The sequence below is a fragment of the Bos grunniens genome, chromosome 21 (assembly GCF_055505025.1).
Source record: "Bos grunniens cultivar Pamir isolate PY7600 chromosome 21, Bosgru_T2T1.0, whole genome shotgun sequence".
NCBI classification, from domain to species: Eukaryota; Metazoa; Chordata; class Mammalia; order Artiodactyla; family Bovidae; genus Bos; species Bos grunniens.
The window spans coordinates 42264048-42284450 of NC_141185.1; the positions used below are offsets into that span (position 1 = coordinate 42264048).

The 20403-nt window shown below is 44.5% G+C and overlaps 1 protein-coding gene across 1 annotated transcript in view; it reads left to right on the forward strand.

Moving 5' to 3' along the window:
• ENTREP2 (endosomal transmembrane epsin interactor 2) overlaps window positions 1-20403 on the forward strand; it is a 238619-nt gene that overhangs the window by 201066 nt on the left and 17150 nt on the right. The window contains exons 4-5 of the mRNA XM_086364126.1: window positions 3764-3898; window positions 16067-16174. Coding sequence (XP_086220252.1) covers window positions 3764-3898; window positions 16067-16174 — 243 coding nt within the window. The remainder of the gene's footprint in view (window positions 1-3763; window positions 3899-16066; window positions 16175-20403) is intronic.

Here is a 20403-nt window from a genome sequence, read left to right on the forward strand (position 1 = left end):
ACCTGCATCTCCTGCATTGGCAGGCAGATTCTTTACCGCTGAGCCATCTGTGCGTCTCTGGCAAGGGCCAGCATTTCGGAGATGTCACAGATTTCCACGTGGGAGCCAACCATGCCCTCCATGGATTCAGGCCGTATGTGTCAGTCCCAGTTCTGAGTTTCAAAGAAACAACTGGAGCTGTTATCCATCTGAAGGAGTTATTATGGGACCCCCTAAAGCTCAGTCTCCAGGATTACCAGAAATCAGATTTGGGGGCTACAAAGCCAGGAAGGGAGCAGTGTTCCAAATCATACTGAGGAGCTGCTGTTGGGAGTGACCCTGTCGTCAGCCCCGGGCTTGTGTCTGATCATGCTGATCATGGGCTCTGGATGCTGCCCCCAGAGCCCAGCTCCTGCCCTTCTGGAAGTGGTTCATGTCTGCTACTTACAGAGCCAGGGTGGAGCCAGTTCAGTGCACGCCCCAAGCTTCCACTTAAGAGTGCCCTGTAGAGGTATCATGTCCTACGGGTGGAGCCTGGAACACCTGCCTGCTCTCTCTCTGGAGTGCTGGCCAGGGAAGCCTTTCTGGGAAAAGTGGAAGATTCACAAAAAGATTCTCCAGTCTGGGAGGAGGGCTCCATGGTATGGGTGCCAGATAGAATGACCCTGTACCTGAGTTTTTGCCATTTAATAGCATTTTATACATAGCTTCACATAGGTCATTAAATTTCCATGTTTAATCTCTTATCTTTTATTTGTTATTGTTACTTTAAATAGAATATTTTTGCCATTTTTATTTTTAATTGGTTGTTAATAGTATCATATTTGGGCTTCCTGGGTAGCTCAGCTGGTAATGAATCTGCCTGCAATGCAGGAACCCCCAGTTCAATTCCTGGGTTGGGAAGATCCCCTGGAGAAGGGATAGGCTACCCACTCCAGCATTCTTGGTATTCCCTGGTGACTCAGACGGTAAAGAATCCACCTGCAATGCGGGAGACCTGGGTTTGATCCCTGGGTTGGGAAGATCCCCTGGAGGAGGGCATGGCAACCCACTCCAATATTCTTGCGGGAGAATACCCATGGACAGAGGAGCCTGGTGGGCTACAGCCCATGAGGTCACAGAGAGTCAGACAGGACTGAGCAACTGAGCACAGCATAGTATCATATTTATTATAACCAATGCAACAAATACTCTTTAGTGAAACAAGTAAAGTGTTTGTTAGATGGAAAAAGAGTAGAGTTGTGGATAGACTCATAAGCAGACTCAGAAAGTCATGCCCTCAAGGTTGTTTAAATCACTTACATGGGGCATTTCTTCTGGGTTTTCTTTGAACAAATACTCTTAATTGCCATCATTTTTAGTGTAGTCTCTTAGATTGTTTTTAGATATTCGATCGCATTTGGAAAGAGAGTTCTATCTTCTCCAGTATTTACACAGTTTGCAGTCATTTCTTATCTTTAAATTAGCAGGCGCTCCTAAAACAGTGCAGAATTGTGGCCACGGGTGTCATTCCTCTGTGTTATTCCTGATCTTAGTGGAATTGCCTTCATATTTCTCCAGTTAAAATGGTATTTGTGGATTTCCCTGGTGATCCAGTGGTTAATCCACCTACCAGTGCAGGTGACACAGGTTCGATCTCTGGTCCGGGAAGATTCCACAGGCTGTGGGGCAGGTAAGCCTATGTATCACAACTACCGAAGGAACCCTGTGCACAGCAACAAAGGCCCGGTGCAGTCCTTCAAAACAAATAAATATTTTTAAAGTGGTATTTGCTTTTGATATTTGCCGGGTAAAAGCCTTATCAGATTTAAGTCATTTTCTCCTATTCTTGAAAGTGACTGAAAGTTTTTACCATGAATGCCTGCTAAATTTGAGGCACTAGTTTTTTGAGATCTATTTATAAGATTGTATGATTTTTCTCCTTTGATTTGTCCCTGGAACAGATTTTCTTGATTGATTTACCACTGTTCCAGAATCCTATTTCTAAAATGAAACTTGGATATTTTTCAGGGTAACCTAGGTTTTGGGAACAAATAAATACATGATGTTTAACAGAACTAAGTTTTCCTCTCTCCCTTGTGCTGCACGGCCAGCCAGGCCTAGGGCTATAGCATTTAGAACGCACACACTGACCACTAAGGCTGCTAAGCTTCCAGATGTATTTTTAGGAGATTCCTTCTGAGCATACAGCCAACCCTAAGGAAAGGGCCGGTGGAGACTGAGAAAGCGCTGAGAACATTTCAGTACCTGCTTGCCACCATGCATGAATTCCGAACCCTGGACTCTTTTGTTTTATGAATCTATAAATTCCCTTTCTTGTAGGCATTTAGACTTGGGCTGTATAGTTTGCATTCAATACTTTTTAGTACAGCAGTGGAATATAATTCCTTTAATACAGCTTTGGATTCAAGGAGCCACTGTTTTGCTTAGAATATTTTCATGTTTGAAAGGAGAAGCTGACCTTTTGGTTTGTGGTAGGAGTGGGGAGCTTTTGTTTTTCCTTTTCAGAATTGTGGGTAAGGTTAAACTAGCTTTATAAGGTAACTGTGGTATTTTCTTCTTTATCTCTTGCTCTGAAATTGTTTTAAAACATAGGAATTATCTTTTCACTAAAGGTCAGAGCAAACAGCCTCTGAGAAGGCAATGGCACCCTACTCCAGAACTCTTCCCTGGAAAATCCCATGGATGGAGGAGCCTGGTAGGCTACAGTCCATGGGGTCGCTAAGAGTTGGACACGACTGAGCGACTTCACTTTCACTTTCCACTTTCATGCCTTGGAGAAGGAAATGGCAACCCACTCCATTGTTCTTGCCTGGAGAATCCCAGGGACAGGGGAGCCTGGTGGGCTGCCGTCTATGGGGTCACACAGAGTCGGACACGACTGAAGTGACTTAGCAATAGCAGTAGCAAACTCAGCCTGAAATACCATTTTGGACTTTCTAATCTCTTTTACTTTGGCCACCTCATGCGAAGAGTTGACTGATTGGAAAAGACTCTGATGCTGGGAGGGATTGGGGGCAGGAGGAGAAGGGGATGACAGAGGATTAGATGGCTGGATGGCATCACCGACTCGATGGACATGAGTTTGAGTGAACTCCAGGAGTTGGTGATGGACAAGGAGGCCTGGCGTACTTTAATTTATGGGGTCACAAAGAGTCGGACACGACTGAGCGACTGAACTGAACTGAACTGAGTCTCTTTTATGGTTATTGATCTTTAGGTTTACGTATGGACTAGGTATCATAGCTTGTATTTTGCTAGGAAATTATCTGTGTCCTCTAGATTTGAAAATTTATGGCTGTAGAGCTACCCATATTCTTTTAATCTCTACTATGTGAGTGCACGCGTGGTAAGTTACTTCAGTTGTGTCTGACTCTTTGCAACCCTATGGACTGTGGCCCACCAGGCTCCTCTGTCTATGGGATTCTTCAGGCAAGAATACTGGACTGGATTGCCATTTCCTCCTCCAGGGGAATCTTCCTGACCCAGGGATCAAACACACGTTTCCTGCATTGGCAGGTGGGTTCTTTACCACTGCACCACCTGGGAAATCCTAACTTTATAGCTTAGGTTTCTTATATTTTATTTTTTTATTAATTGCTTTTGAAAATAGGAATTTTAAATAATTCCTAATGGTATTTCTGGTGAGTTTTGTCTGTTAAAAAATTCATCTTGACTTTATTATGTAAAGAAAATGAGATAGGATGCTTGTCCCATGTTCCTTATTGTTAGGAACCACACGCCAGGTTCTAACCTTGAGCTCTGTCTGTGTTCCCCTGTCCAGATAAAGTTCGACAGTGTGGAGGTATGTGTCTGCTGCGAGACCCAGCATCAGGTGTCCGGCTGCAGCAACCTCGGGGAGACGCTGAAGCTGAACCCGCTGCGCGAGGACTGCAACGCCGTGCGACTGACCTTGAAGGTGACCCAGGCTTCACTCGCTCCTGCCTCCCACTCCATCCCTGAGATTTCTCCTGGGAATGTTCTTTTAACCGTGTTCCTTTCAGTTCTTGGTCCCTGCAGCTGGGCACATGCAACAGGGGACATCTTTCTGGAGAGCATTGTAAACAGTTAGTGAAAGTCACTCAGTCATGTCCAACTCTGTGCAACCCCATGGATTGTAGCCCACCAGGCTCTTCTGTCCATGGGATTCTTCAGGCAAGAATACTGGAGTGGGTTGCCATTTCCTCCTCCAAGGAATCTTCCTGACCCAGGGATCAAACCCAAGTCTCCTGCTCTGCAGGCAGATTCTTTACCATCTGAGCCACCAGGGAAGCCCCTTAAACAATTAGAAATTTCCACTTTAAAGGTTTTGTGTTTTGAATTTTCCATTTTAACCATTTCACTTTCTGCCTCCGACCTCTGTGAAGCACTGCTGAATGGTTGAAAGCGGTCGACACAAATATTGATATGACGTGTGTCACTGCTGTTCCAGCGTTTGATTTTATTGAACTCTAGTTGACTTACAGTGTTGTGTTTAATTTCTGCTGTACAGCCAATTGACTTAGTTATAGGTACATTCTTTTTCATATTCTTTTCCATTATGGTTTATCATAGGATATTGAGTATAGCTCTCCGTGCTATACAATAGGACCTTGTTGTTTATCCATCCTATATATAATAGTTTGCATCTGCTAAACCCAAACTCCCAATCCTTCCCCTTCCCTTTGGCAACCACAAGTGTGTTTTCTATGTCTTTGAGTCACAGATATGTTCATTTGTGCCATATTTTAGATTCTACGTTTAAGTGGTATCATTTGGTATTTGTCTTTCTCTTTCTGACTTACTTAGGATGATCGTCTCTAGTTGCATCCATGTTGCTGCAAATGGCATTATTTCGTTCTTTTTTATGGCTGAGCCAACATTTTTGCTATTATACCATCAGAGAACAGATGGGTACTTATTTTGCCTTTTTAAAGATATTTGGAGCAAGAGATGTTACAGTTTCCCATGGAAGTCTATTCTTATGTACAGCATCTGATTTTTCTTTAATGGCATGGAAAATTGTTTATATCACTTCTTTCTTTTTCTCCCTACAAGTTTTTCCTGCTCCTGAAAATCAAAATTGGCCACTTATACACGCATCTGAACAACGAACCCAATTCTTTTCCTCTTTTCCCTGAAACTAAACTGCTAAACTTTTTCTGAAAAATAAGGCTACAGTGCAAGGAGCCCTTGATGGTGGTCCTATGGCACATGCATGCTAAGTTACTTCAGTCATGTCTGACTCCTTGCGACCTCACAGACTGTAGCCCACCAGGCTCCTCTGTCCATGGGATTCTCCAGGCAAGAATACTGGAGTGGATTGCCATACCTCTTCCAGGGGATCTTCTCGATCCAGAAATCGAACCTGAGTCTCTTGGCGTCTCCTGCATTGGCAGGCAGGTTCTTTACCACTAACGCTACATTGTACAATAGGGGCTCTGTAGTATGTGTATGGGGGACACAGTATGTGGGGGTTTGGACGCTCTGGAGGACCACCTAACACCTGGCGGGCACAGACGGCAGTGTCACTCTCTGGAACAGGGGCCTGTGGTGGGTCCACTGTAGGAGACATTTCAGATGCCGGAAATGGTGACCAGTCTGTCAGGGGAACTCTCTATGAATTCCCATGCTCTGGGAAACTGGCTGGCAAAAAGAGCAGTGGCCACAGAGAGAGAGGAGGTTCCTGAGGCCCGATGTGAAGGGACCTGGCCCCCAGCACCTGCCCTGTGTCACAAGGAGTGTGGTCCTCGATTCTTCTTCCAGTCTGATGAGGAATATCTCTGGAGCCCGGAAGATGATGGCAATGCTGCTTCTCTGTTCCCTCAGATTGTTCTTGAGGGTTTGGAGGCTCTGAAACCCCCCTGCTCCCTGGGTCTCTTTGAAGCTTTCCTACCACGTCTAAACCCCAGATCACAGGGAGAATTCCACAAACAGAGGAGCCTGATGGGCTACAGTCCATGGGGTCACAAAGAGTCGGACACAACTAACACTCTCACTTTCTTTCACTTCCTAATAATGTCTAGTGACAAAATAAATGATAAAAAGATGTTTTGGTAGGTTAATGGTGGTCTTTGCCAAGTCAAACCCAACACAAGATTGTGACATCTTTTCTGATCAATATTAACAGAAGTTTTAAAAGGTTACAAAAATTGGAATCATAACTGATAGAATATGAATCATCATGGGTTGATAGTATATCCATCCCAACTTTATTCTTTGCTATATCCCGAGTTATCATTACAGTTATATTATAATGATGTAATTCTAATTGAAAATAGAGGTAAAGATCTTTTTTTGTTTGTTTGTTCGCTTCAAGTATCTGGTTTAATTTATGGAACTGTAGTAAAACAAATTATCCAAAGAAACCTTATCAATGGATAAGGAAATAAAACTTTCCAGGAATCAATCAATTATTGAGTTTATAAGTTTACTTCTCTTGAAGATTCTTTTCTTTGTCTCTAAGGAAGTTAAAGGAGAGAAAAAAAAAAAAAAGAAATCCAGCAAGACAATTTCCTAAAAACCTAGGGGCCTGAAAAATAGACCCATTGTTTAATCTTGAGTATGTTTTTAACCATGCTGAAGAAATAAAAATGCTCCTGAGAATAAGTGAACATTGATATTTTGTGACGGAGTGTGAAGGCTGACAAGTCCAGAATGGTCAGGGTGGGCAGCCGGCTGGACATCAGGGAAGAGCTGATGCTGCAGTTCACCCACAGGCGGAACCCCTCCACCCGGTGGGGAAGGGTGGAGGGTCAAGCCTTCGCCTGGATGAATGAGCCCCTCTCCATCACTCAGTGTTTCTCCAGTCCTCAGGCTAGGACAGCCCCCTGCAGTGGAAGCATGGAGTCCTAACCCTGGATCACCAGGGATGTCCTGACAGTGGACATTTTTAAGGTCTAAGGCAACATGCTCAGCAAACACAGCTTCAAGATGCACCCCTCTTCCTTCCAGACCGCTGCCCTGGACCCTCCCCAAGTGGATACCCTGAAGCCATCACCGGGGGATGCACTGTGATGTAGCTGATGAAAGTTGTCTTTCTGTTAGCTGGGGTGGTGGGGGGTGGAGCCTGCAGGGCTTGAGTGCTGGGCCACATGGGTGGGCCCCTCACACGAGGACCCCCCAGCTTTTGGCACATTCAGATAAGGACCCACAGCAGGTAGTCCCCAGCCCTCTGCCCTTGACTGTGGGATCTTTCGAGGCTCCATGTCAGGGTCTGGGAAGAGGAGGATCATGAAGAGGGCTTGCTGGGGTGGTCCCAGGATAAATAATAAAAGACCTGACCTTCACTCTACTCCCCAGACAAACTAGGGGCTTCAGAGGGGCCCCATTGCCTTGAGTGGGGGGCAGAGAGCAGGTTGTGGTTTTGCATACACAACCTGGAGGAGACAGCGCAGAGGCCACTCCTTGAGACCGGAGGTTGTGTCTAAAGCACTTAGTTATGTTCAGAGCTCTGAATTGGCACCGATATGCTGAGGGGAAGAGGGCATTAAGAGGAAAGTATGTAGGATGGGAAATGTTTCAATAATAATTGAATGATGAGGCCATTTGAAAGAACATGTAAAACCGGCAGAAGGGAATGTGAAGGTAGAGAATTACTTGTAACAAAGGAGCTGGAAGTAATCCTGGGGCCATGGGTAAATTCTCTCCCTTGATCGCGGTGGTGGCTATGCAGGTGTGCACATGTGTCAAAACTCATTGGATTCTGTGTTTAAAATATGCTCACTCTGTCATTCGTCTGTCATACGTCAGTACCTCAAGCTGTTAAATGTCCATGTGACGGATGAGTTGTGGGTGAAGAAAGACGTGAAAGCAAGGCCAGAAAGATGGAGACAGGCCCGTGCAGGCGTTCAGAGATGCATTTAGGGATCTGACTTCATTCAGAAATCAACACACACTGGTTATAGAAGCTCAAGGAAAGGAGAAGATGACCATGGCTGAGCTGAGCATAACTGTCTGGAGGGCCTTACTGTCCCCAGGCCCTTGCAGAAAGGCCCAAGATCAGAGGGGCCACAGGACAGAATCTTGACTGAGGGAGCAGAATTCCTGCCAGAGAGACGACTCAGTGGAGGAGTGATACCTATACTTGACCCCAGTGTGGCTTTTCTGGGGGCCATCCTTTGTGACCTGCTTTGCACGACCTTTTTATTTACTTATTTATTTATTATTTTTATTTTTTTGTTGAAGTATAGTTTGTTTGTTTTTTTTGTTTTTTTGAAGTATAGTTGATTTACTTGTGTAAGTGTGTGAGTCGCTCAGTCGTGTCCAACTCTTTGCATCCCCATAGACTGTCACCTGCGAGTCTCTGTCCATAGAATTTTCCAGGCAAGAATACTGGAGTGGATTGCCATTCCCTTCTCCAGGGGATCATCCCAACCCAGGGATCAAACCTGCGTCTCCTGCATTGGCAGGCGGATTCTGTACCACTGAGCCACCAGGGAAGCCTATTTTAACAGTGCTAGAATGATTAGTCATGCAGTCATCAGCCTGGGCTCACATGCTGTGTCTTTTCAGCAGGCACACAGGCCAGGATGTAAGGAGGGTCCATCTTCCCTTTTACAAAACATCCCATTTCTCTACTAAGAGGTAATATTCTCACGGCCGGTGGAAGAGGTACCTTTGCTTCAGTCACATCCTTGCCAAGAGTTCTTGCCATAGATTCTTCTTGACTTGTCTTGTATCGTCAATGTATTGGCCATTTGTGTTTCTCATCAGTGAATCATCTGTTTTGTCTGTCTTCCTGTGGGGTTCTCTGTTCTAAACAATGACCTTAGTCATAAAAATCTCATGCATTCTGGGACTTGTCATTCAGTTTTGTTTGGGATGTCATTTCGTTTCATTTTGGATGTCGTTTTTCAGAGACAAGTTTTCAGTTTCAGTGCAGTCAGATTCATTTCCTGTTGGAAGTGTCCTTTCTATATTGCATTTAAGAAATATTTTCCCATCCTGAGGTCAGATAAACTTCCTGGATTTTTTTCCCACAAGCTTTAAAACTTTGCTTTTCATGTTTAGTTTTTATCCACCTGGGTCTTAGTTATGCATGTGGCGTGAGATATGACCTAGTTTTGTTTTTCACTGATAGATCATCATCTGCTGTTACAGCTCAGGTTAGTGGTCATTTAGTCATGTGGTTATATATTGAGTATCTGTATCTAAAAACATTTATTTCTGGGGTCTCTTTTCTTCTGTGTTGGTGTATGGCTTGACTCATTGTCAATAGCACATTATATTAAATGCTTTTTCTTTATTAAGTGTGTGTTTGGTAGGATCAGCCCCCCTTTTTTCTTCTCAAAATGATCTTGGCTCTTCTCTGTCCTTTGTGGACTCTCCCCTGCCCTCCCCCTTCCCCATTTCTCTCTCTGTCTTAGACACACGAAGCCATTCATTTGTAACTGCATTGTATTTTTAGGTTAGTTGTCTGAGAATGGCCATTTTTGGTGTATCTTTCCATTTATGTATCCTTCTGTCGTGTTTTTCAATAAAATTGGTATGATTTTTGTTAGATACATTCCTAGATGTCATATAGTTTTGTCCCACTACAGGAAAAGTAGAGTTTTTTGAAGAACATTTTCTGACTTTAAAATGTTTGTATAGAGAAACACATTTACTTCTGTTCATTGGTCATGCATCCAGTTACTAATAACTCCATTTACTCTGACAGTTTGCCCATAGATTGCTTGGGGTTTTCTATTTAGTGGGTTACCTTATCTGGGAATAATGGCAGTATGCTTCTTCCTTTCCAGTCTTTTTGTTGCTTATTGATTTTTCTTCATTTTTCCTATCTTCCCAAACTGACAAGGACTCTTCAGCACAGTATTGAATAGGGCTTGAACCAGACATCTTGTTTTCTTCCTGATTTATTTTACTTTATTTTTATTGAGGTATAGTTTATTTACAATGTTGTGTAATGTAAATTACAATGTTGTGTACAATGTAGTTTCAAGTGTACAGCAAAGTGACTCAGATTCTTTCAACCACTATCGGTTGTTACAAGATGTTGAGTGTAGTTTCCTGTGCTATACATTAGGTCCTTGTTGTTTATCTGTTTTATTCCTTCCTGATTTTAAAGGAAGTGTATTCAATAATTAGGAATAATGTTTATTGAAATTTTCTGGGACTAAATAGTATTTTCCAGGTTTAGGGAATCCCATTTTATTACTGTTTTGCTTAGAATTTACCATTAAAGAGTCTTAAACTTTAGCAAAAATGCTACATCTATTGAGATGTGTGTATGCTAAAATGTATGTGTATTTATATATTTGTATATACATACATATACATACACATATGTGTATGTACAAATACATGCATGTATATTTAATAGATGCATTTGCTAAAATTTGACTCTTTAATATATATTTAATTTAATATATAAATGTTTATGTATATGTACCCACAGGCTTCCATGTACAGTGGTAAAGAATTCATCTGCCAATGCAGAAGACTCTAGTTCAATCCCTGGGTCAGGAAGATCCCCTGGAGAAGGAAACAGCAATTCCAGTATTCTTGCCTGGAGAATTCGATGGACAGAGGAACCTAGTGGGCTACAGTCCATGGGGTCACAAAGAGTCAGACACGACTGAGCCAGCACAAGTTTTATGTTTTATGTGGTTCCAAGGATCTCTCATTTTCATTATGATTCACTTTTTAATCCCTGAGTTATTCCACTGTGTGTTGTGAATTTGCAGAGGTAGAAAGGGCTTAATCAGTTGTTTTCCTGTCATTCACAGCAAACATAACTGCACTGTGGTTGGATAACCCCATACGCCTGTGTCTTAGTGTTAGTTTGTTGACCTTTGCTTTGCATCCAAGTTTGCAAGCAAGTTTTGTTAAAGCCCCACACATCTTGTGAGTCCAGGTTCTGGCACACATCTGTGAGACATGGTGTGGGGTTTGGCTCGTCCCTGTCGTCACTCATTGTCTGCTGGGCGTGTTGGGCCAGGGGTGTGGAAACCTCCTGCACTGGTGCATTTACCCATTTATATGCCCACCTCCCTGGTTTCCCTTCTCTCTGTTCATCCTCATCTAGATCTTTATAGACTCTTTCTGCTCCAGAATTAGGACCCAGCTGTGGGTTCTCAGGGCTTCTCCTGGTGGCTCAGATGGTTAAGAATCTGCCTGCAGTGCAGGAGACCTGGGTTCAATCCCTGAGTCGAGAAGATCCCTGGAGAAGGGAATGGCAACCCACTCCAGTATCTTGCCTGGAGAATCCCATGGACAGAAGAGCCTGACGGGCTATAGTCCACAGGGTCACAAAGAATCTGACATGGCTGAACATCTAACACTTTCACTTCATTTTCTGGGTTCTGATTCAGACTCTCATCTCTCCTGGCCGAGCACACCCTTGCTGGGCAAGTTCAGCTGCCTCCCTGGTGGTGTCCCCACCCCTGCACTGGCCACGCCCATGTCCCAGAGTCCAGCCCAGACCCACTGAGCTCCCTCCACGCAGAGAACCGCAGCCCTCTCAGACTCAGTGGACCCCACTGAGTTCTTCCTCACTGTTCCCAACAGTTCCACACCCCATGCGGCCTGCCCATCTTGGAACAGCTGCCCCTGCTTAGGCCATGGGGGTGACTTTTTTCTCCTTTACTCCCTCCTGTTAATCACCAAGTCCCCTATCCATCATATCCTTCTCTGCTTCTCACCCTCTTCCTGCCTCGTTCATGGAAGCCACCTTGCTGTTGTTCAGTCGCTCAGTCGTGTCCAACTCTTCGCAGCCCCGTGGACTGCTGCACACCAGGCTTCCCTGTCCTCCACTATCTCCCAGAGTTTGCTCAAACTCATGTCCATTGAGTTGGTGATGCCACTTGTGGCTCCTCAATCCAAATATTTATATATTCAAAACTCTCACAAACTTCTGTGTGCCTCCATTTATCTTTGAACAGATCCTAGAAGGCATTTAAGGAACACTGTCTGGTCTGAGCACATGCAGAAATGTTTTAATATAAGTTAAATGCAGATTGGAAATTTTACTTCTTATTATAAATAGTACCTAAGTCCCTAGGTGGCTAAAGGCTAATAAGAGCATTTAAATTACTTCTGTGTGTATTTCCTGAGTGCCTCTTCCTTCTTTTTGACTTCATTCTTTATATTCCTGAGCTTTAATCAAACTACTGTCACTCAAACAAGTGGACAGAACCTTCCAGAGGCAGAGCAACAGCAGAGCAGTAAAAGGTGTGTGGACATCAGAATTTTTTTCTCTCCTCAGTTGAACAGTAGGAGCAATGATATAGAATTTGTTTAGGCCAGAGAAGGGCATTCTGGAGTGGGCATCCAGTCATTTCTGCAGCTGTTTTCCTTAAGCATTTGTGGATGAGGCCTCAAAGCCCTTTACTGAATTCATCCTCCAGTGTTTGTGAGCAGATGAAAGTCCCCAGGTGACTGGCCATCCGTCATGGGATCGTAGATGGTGCTTATTGAACCTCACTGTGTGCTGAGCCTTGCTCTGAGCCCTTCATGTTTGCGAACTAATTTCACCCTCACAGCCCTGAGATAAGTGGGTATTGCTATTCCATTTATTTATTTATTTATTTTGACTGTGCTGGGTCTTCGTTGCTGCTTGGGTTTTTCTCTAGCTGCAGTGAGTAGGGGCTACTTTCTAGTTGTGGAGCTCAGACTTCTTCTCATTGCGGTAGCTTCTCTTGTTGTAGAACACAGGCTAAAGGGCGTAGGGGCTTCAGTAGTTGGCGGCTTCCAGGCCCTAGAGCACAGGCTTAGTAGTTGTGGCGAAGGGCTTAGTTGCCCCCACGGCATATGGAGTCTTCCTGAATTAGGGATCAAACCCATGTCTCCTGTATTGGCAGGTGGATTCTTTACCACTGAGCCACCACGGAAGCCCTGTTATTCCATTTTACAGATGAGGACGCTCAGGCACAGTGAAATGAGACAGCTTCCCAAAGTCATGCAGGTCATTACAGTGGGTCAGAGATTCTTAGCCAGCTCCCACTACCATCTGCAGTGGACACATAGGCATGCTACCCAGGACCATGGCTTAGCCACAGGACAATGGATGCAAATACTCAGAACAAGCTGAACTCCAGCGAGAAAACGGTTATTGATACCTTCTGAATCACCAAAATTAAAGTATATTCACTCTAATTTATGTTCAGTTCCTTTCAAAAAAAATTCTTAGAAAATTGATAAACCAACAGTTTGTTGTTTGGTCACTAAGTTGTGTCCAATTCCTTGCAACCTCATGAACTGCAGCAGTCCTGGCTTCCTTGTCCTCCACTATCTCCCCGAGTTTGCTCAAATTCATGCCCATTGAGTCAGTGATGCCATCCAACCATCTCACCCTCTGTTGTCCCCTTCTGCTCCTGCCCTCAATCTTTCCCAGCATCAGGGTCTTTTCCAGTGAGTTGGCTCTTCGCATCATGTGGCCAAAGTATTGGAGCTTCGACATCAGTCCTTGTAATGAACATAATCAGTTGTGTGCTGTGTGTGCTCTGCTATGTCACCTCAGTCGTGTCTGACTCTTTGTGACCCCACGGACTGTAACCCACCAAGCTCCTCTGTCATGGGATTCTCCAGGCAAGAATACTCCAGAGGGTTGCAATTTCCTACTCCAGGGGATTTTCCAGACCCAGGTATTGAACCCATGTCTATTAAGTCTCCTGCATTGGCAGATGAGGTTTTTTGTTTTGTTTTGTTTTTTACTAGTAGCACCACCTGGAGAAGGAAATGGCAACCCACTCCAGTATCCTTGTGTGGAAAACCCCATGGACAGAGGAGCCTGGCGGGCTACAGTCCATGGGGTCACAAAGAATTGGATCAGTTCAGTTCAGTTCAGTCGCTCAGTCATGTCCAACTCTTCTCGACCCCATGAATCGCAGCATGCCAGGCCTCCCTGTCCATCACCAACTCCTGGAGTTCACTCAGACTCACGTCCATCGAGTCAGTGATGCCATCCAGCCATCTCATCCTCTGTTGTCCCCTTCTCCTCCTGCCCCCAATCCCTCCCAGCATCAGAGGCTTTTCCAATAAGTCAACTCTTCGCATGAGGTAGCCAAAGTACTGGAGTTTCAGCTTCAGTATCATTCCCTCCAAAGAAATCCCAGGGCTGATCTTCAGAATGGACTGGTTGGATCTCCTTGCAGTCCAAGGGACTCTCAAGAGTCTTCTCCAACACCACAGTTCAAAAGCATCAATTCTTCTGCACTCAGCCTTCTTCACAGTCCAACTCTCACATCCATACATGACCACAGGAAAAACCATAGCCTTGACTAGACAGACCTTTGTTGGCAAAGTAATGTCTCTGCTTTTGAATATGCTATCTAGGTTGGTCATAACTTTCCTTCCAAGAAGTGTCTTTTAATTTCATGGCTGCAGTCACCATCTGCAGTGATTTTGGAGCCCAGAAAAATAAAGTCTGACACGGTTTCCACTGTTTCCCCATCTATTTCCCGTGAAGTGATGGGACCGGATGCTATGATCTTCGTTTTCTGAATTTTGAGCTTTAAGCCAACTTTTTCACTCTCCTTTCACTTTCATCAAGAGGCTTTTTAGTTCCTCTTTACTTTCTGCCGTAAGGGAGGTGTCATCTGCATATCTGAGGTTATTGATATTTCTCCCGGCAATCTTAATTCCAGCTTGTGTTTCTTCCAGTCCAGTGTTTCTCATGATGTACTCTGCATAGAAGTTAAATAAGTAGGGTGACAATATACAGCCTTGACGTACTCCTTTTCCTATTTGGAACCAGTCTGTTGTTCCATGTCCAGTTCTAACTGTTGCTTCCTGACCTGCATATAGGTTTCTCAAGAGACAGGTCAGGTGGTCTGGTATTCCCATCTCTTTCAGAATTTTCCACAGTTTATTGTGATCCACGCAGTCAAAGGCTTTGGCATAGTCAATAAAGCAGAAATAGATGTTTTTCTGGAATTCTCTTGCTTTCTCCATGATCCAGCGGATATTGGCAATTTGATCTCTGGTTCCTCTGCCCTTTCTAAAACCAGCTTGAACATCAGGAAGTTCACGGTTCACGTATTGCTGAAGCCTGGCTTGGAGAATTTTGAGCATTACTTTACTAGCATATGAGATGAGTGCAATTGTGCAGTAGTTTGAGCATTCTTTGGCATTGCCTTTCTTTGGGATTGGAATGAAAACTGACCTTTTCCAGTCCTGTGGCCACTGCTGAGTTTTCCAAATTTGCTGGCATATTGAGTGCAGCACTTTCACAGCATCATCTTTCAGGATTTGAAGAATTGGATAGGACATAGCAACTAAACAACAGCAACAATGGCATGGATGGTTTTGCCGTGAACAAAAATAAGGGCTCCTGGTTCCTGTGATCCTCCTTACTCCCCCTCACCCTTCCCATCCCTTTCCTCTACTGGCTTTCCAGTAAAGTCCTACAGGGATGAACTATTGATGCCTGGAACAACTTGAATGAATCTTGAGGGAATCAAGCTGAGTGAAAAAACTCAGTTGTGAAAAGTCACATGTTTTATGCTTCCAGTTGTATCCTAGCCTTGAAATGACAAAAGTATAAAAACAGAGATCAGACTCGTGGTTGACAGGGGTCTGGAAAGGGAGGTTGAGTGGGAGAGAAAGGTGAGTGTGTCTGTAAAGGGCAACGTGGGTAGGGAGGGTGGATCCTGTGCTCATGGAGGTGTTCTGAGCATTGACTGTGTCATCGTCCTTCCTGGCTGTGATATCACACTGTAGTTTTGTAAGATGCTGCCGTGGAAAAAACCAAGGGAGATGTACCCAGGGTCCCTCTATGGTTTCTTACAACTGCAAGTGAATCTACAATTTTCTCAAGAAAAGAAGTTTAAAAAACTTGGAATTTTTTTTTCTTATCAAAATTCTCAGTTAGACTTTATAATTGACAGAGATGGCCCACCTACTTAAATGTTGGCACTTTGAAGATTTTCTTAGATGGTAACTACCTAATAATTATCAAAATTGTAAAATACATCATTTAGTATCTAATTTGATCAACCATGTGGGAGAGTACACAAATGTGTCTGTAATAGACCAGTGTTGATGAAAAAAAAAAGCCCCACGAAACAGGTGGCTGCCCTTGTCCTGGACCTCAACGGCAGTGCTGAGGGTCCTGCCGCCTGCGTTGCCAAGACAATGCTGACGCCCTCTGCGTCTTTTCCCGCAGGAACTCCTCTTCAGTGTGTGTGCCCTCAACGTCCTGTCCACCATTGTGTGTGCACTGGCCACAGCCATGTGCTGCATGCAGATGGTCTCTGCTGATGTCCTGCAGATGGTAAGTGGCCCCCCGCCTCTCCCCCTCTCCCCAGCACAGTCAAAATGGTGGGGTCTTGACCCCTCCCCCAACCAGTTTGAGAGCAATGCAGCATGGACACCGCTGGCTTCCCACCAGAACAATGAGCCCTGACAGCAGCACATGGGGCCTGGAGATCCTTGAAGGTCCCTCCATGCTACCCTCTGGAAGACAGAAACCCACAGATTCGATGCCACCGATGTATTTATTTAGGTGCAGTTGGAGCTCCTTGCTGATGGGGTCCAGCTACCGTTACATGCCTCTAGGGAACCCCAGGTTTGTGCCGCTGAGTAACTGTGGTGACCATTCTATAGCCCAAGACATCCTCCGGAGCCATGCAACTGTCTCCAGGCTTCAGAATTCTTCTTCTTTTTTTTTTTAATCTATTTATTTATTTGGCTCTTCCAGATCTTAATTGCAGGTTGTGGGATCTTTGATCTTCTTTGTGGGCTCTTTAGTTGCAACATGCAAATCCTTAGTTACAACATGTGGGATCTAATTTCCTGACCAGGGATTGAACCCAGGCCCCTGCATTAGGGGTACAGAGTCTCAGCCACTGCACTGCCAGGGAAGTCCCCCAGAATTCACTTGTAATAAAGCAGGATTGTTAGAATATGAGCTCTTCTCAAATTGAAAAACTGCTCCACTGTGCCTTGCACACTTGCTCATTAACCGTCAGCTCATAATCCAGCAGCAGGTCACTGGTCGGCTATCATTGGAGCCTCCAGCCAGGGTCTTAGAGATGAGGAAGTGCTGGTCCCCAGGGGAGGGATGAGGCCAAGAGTGGAGGTCACATGCTGATTAATACACAATCAGTAATAGTGACGGCTCTTCGTTATTTGTGTGAATAGAACATGACCCACTGCTCAGTACATTACCGCTAAAGTCAGCAAGTCAAGAGGAAGTGATGAGAAGATGCTGTTCTCCATGCTAAGGGTAGGAACCCTCCCTCCCTGCTCCCCTGGGCCCCTCCAGGCCCTGCCCTGCCTCCTCCCCAATGTTTCAAGCATCTTATGAAACAAAGGCAAGTTGTTCTTGTAGGAGCCTGTGTGTTTTGTTCTTCCCCACCCACCCTGTAGCAATTCATCAGTTCACAACACGACGCAGGGCCAGAGAGCATCATTATCAAGGTGTTAAAAATTCATTGGCTCTAATCACGTGCGGCCTATTCTTCCCTGTGTACCTCCACACAGCTGTCACAGCCTGCTGACCTTTTCGAGAGGCAGCAGTTTTCCAAAAGACACCTAATTAAGCATCTCTTCAGCAGCAATGAACTCCTGGCCTCACTCGCTGAGCCCTCATGTAGACATTTCTCTCCGGTATGTTATGTAAAGGAAGGTTAAGTGCCGTGGGGGTCCACTCACCTCGACAGATTTTCCTGTCAGTCTGGAAATATCACTCCAATCAGATCAAACTAACGGAACCGCAGGGCTGGAAACACTGAAAGTTTGCATTTCCTAGCTTTCAGAATTAAAATAGAAATTACCAACCAAATAAGAAAATCTGTCATAGCTGTAATAGCATGCACACTGGATTATAACGTACAGTTCAGTTCAGTTCAGTCGCTCAGTCTTGTCTGACCCTTTGCGACCCCATGAACTGCAGCACACCAGGCCTCCCTGTCCATCACCAACTCCCAGAGTCCACCTAAACCCATGTCCATTGAGTCAGTGATGCCATCTAACCATCTCATCCTCTGTCATCCCCTTCTCTTCCTGCCCTCAATCTTTCCCAACATCAGGGTCTTTTCCAATGAGTCAGCTCTTCGCATCAGGTGGCCAAAGTATTAGAGTTTCAGCTTCAACATCAGTCCTTCCAATGAACACCCAGGACTGATCTCCTTTAGGATGGACTGGTTGGATCTCCTTACAGTCCAAGGGACTCTCAAGAGTCTTCTCCAACACCACAGTTCAAAAGCATCAATTCTTCCGCGCTCAGCTTTCTTTATAGTCCAACTCTCACATGACCACTGGAAAAACCATAGCCTTGACTAGACTAACCTTTGTTGGCAAAGTAATGTCTCTGCTTTTGAATATGCTATCTAGGTTGGTCATAACTTTCCTTTCAAGGAGTAAGCATCTTTTAATTTCATGGCTGCAGTCACCGTCTGCAGTGATTTTGGAGCCCAGAAAAATATAGTCAGCCATGGTTGTATGTATCCCCAAACCAGTTTATACCAGGGGTATATGGATTGTAAGTGCATATTCTACTACTGTGTGAACCAACAAAATATGAGTGCAAAAAGAGAATTACTTCTATTACAATAAAATTGAGTGCTCTTGAAAGATTCTCAAAAGATTTTCCAGTAAGCTGTTTTCCTCTGCCCTTACTTTATTGCCAGCCACCCAGCCTCAGGAACATCGTCTGCTATTACACGTGTCTCCGTTTGTGCATCTCTGTTCGGCACCAGCTTATTAACTTCATCTTTTGTTACTGTTACTTATGTAAAAGAGCGTCACTAAATATATTGCCATCAATTTAAATGTAGGTCAGACAACTCTAAGGGGTTGAGATAAAAACTAAAAAAAAGTCTAGGGGTTGTCTATACACACATTGCTACCCAAGTACCTTTAAGTTCTGGCTCTGCTATAAAAACACAGACCTAGAAAGTTAGAGAATGTTTTTGTCCAACCATGGTGTATTTATGCAGGAAAAGCCACGGGGCACTCCCTTCAACAGACTGTGACTCACAACAAAGGCCTTATCCCACGTGGAAGGAGCCCACAATTTTATTCTTATGTCTGTGGATCAACATTTTGGAATAATTAATAATTTAGGGAGAATTCATATAATGAAGACATACCTACATGAGATGCAAATTGTTATGCCTATGGTCAGAATTTATCTAATTGAATTCCTGTAATACATTTGAAAATAGTGGACCATTATTTCCAAAAGACCATCTGATGATAAAATTCCATTTATTGATATAGTTTCATGGAGAAAGCATTTACGTCCACAGGCCTATAATTGCATGTTTTTAGTTTTATTTCCTACGTGTAATCTCAGTTTTCCATTTTTGCAGTAAGCTGTTTTCCTCCCCACTTATTTTATTGCCTGCCACCCAGCCTTAGGGACATCGTCTGCTATTACAGATATCTCCCTTCGGCACCAGCTTGTTAGCATCGTCCTTTGTTGCTGTCATTTATGTTCTCCACTTGTCCTGTGCCTTATTGAAGTGGATCTGCTTCAGATGCGGCAGGCAGAGTACCGTGCCTTCACAGACGTGATGCAGTGGCCTTGCCCACGGAGCTTGGAAGGGGTGCTGGCCTCTGTATCAGAGGGATAGAGTGCCCCTAAGAGCTCCCAGATCATGCAAATTCACCTGCATCTTCTACCCATTCAGCCCTCCTCGGACCCACAGTGACTCTCCTTGAGGTTTGGGTTCACCACAAAGGTCTTCAGGTCCTAGGTGTTACTTAACTATCAGATGAGGATCAATGGGTGTCTTAACCTAAAAAGCCAGTTACAGCAGACTTACGTAAAATGATGCATTTATACCACGGAACGTTGTATTTTGACTTTAAAAATGCAAATGAGCATTTGTCACCCTGGTTGGTGTGGTGCCAGGCTCTTCATTTTGACTATAGGTCTCTTTGGTGTATCAGGTTATTCGTGGAAATCACACCCTCTGTGATTTCCAGATTTAGTTCCTTTCAGCTGGACTCAGCTGTGTGAAGCCATCTGCGTGGATGTTTTATGATCCTGACGAACACTTGGCCAAGACCCACCTTGGCAGCAGTTTCTGCTTAGCTATGAAGTCTTTTCCAAAGCCTCCAACTCAGTTTTCACAGAACAAGCAAGTTTTCTTGTCTGCATTCATATTTCACTGTAAATTAACAGTAGTAACTAAAACTGGTCTGAACCTGTTTGAGGAGGCCTCCTTGCTCACCTGAGGGAGGGGTAGAAGGACCAGAGATCAGCAGGATGCCTAGGGGGCTGTCACTCCTAGGTCCAGAGTGCAGGGAGAGAGAGCTCCAGCTTACTGACAAGAGTTCCATTCAGAAGCCTTTTCCATGGCAATAATCCTGCTCTTTCTACCAAGGATGTACGTGCATGCTAACTCGATTCATTTCTGTCCAACTCTTTGCGGCCCCATGGACTACAGCCTGCCAGGCTCCTCTTCCATGGGATTCTCCAGGCAAGAATAGTGGAGTGAGTTGCCATGCCCTCCTCCAGGGTATCTTCCCAACCCAAGTATCAAACCCACA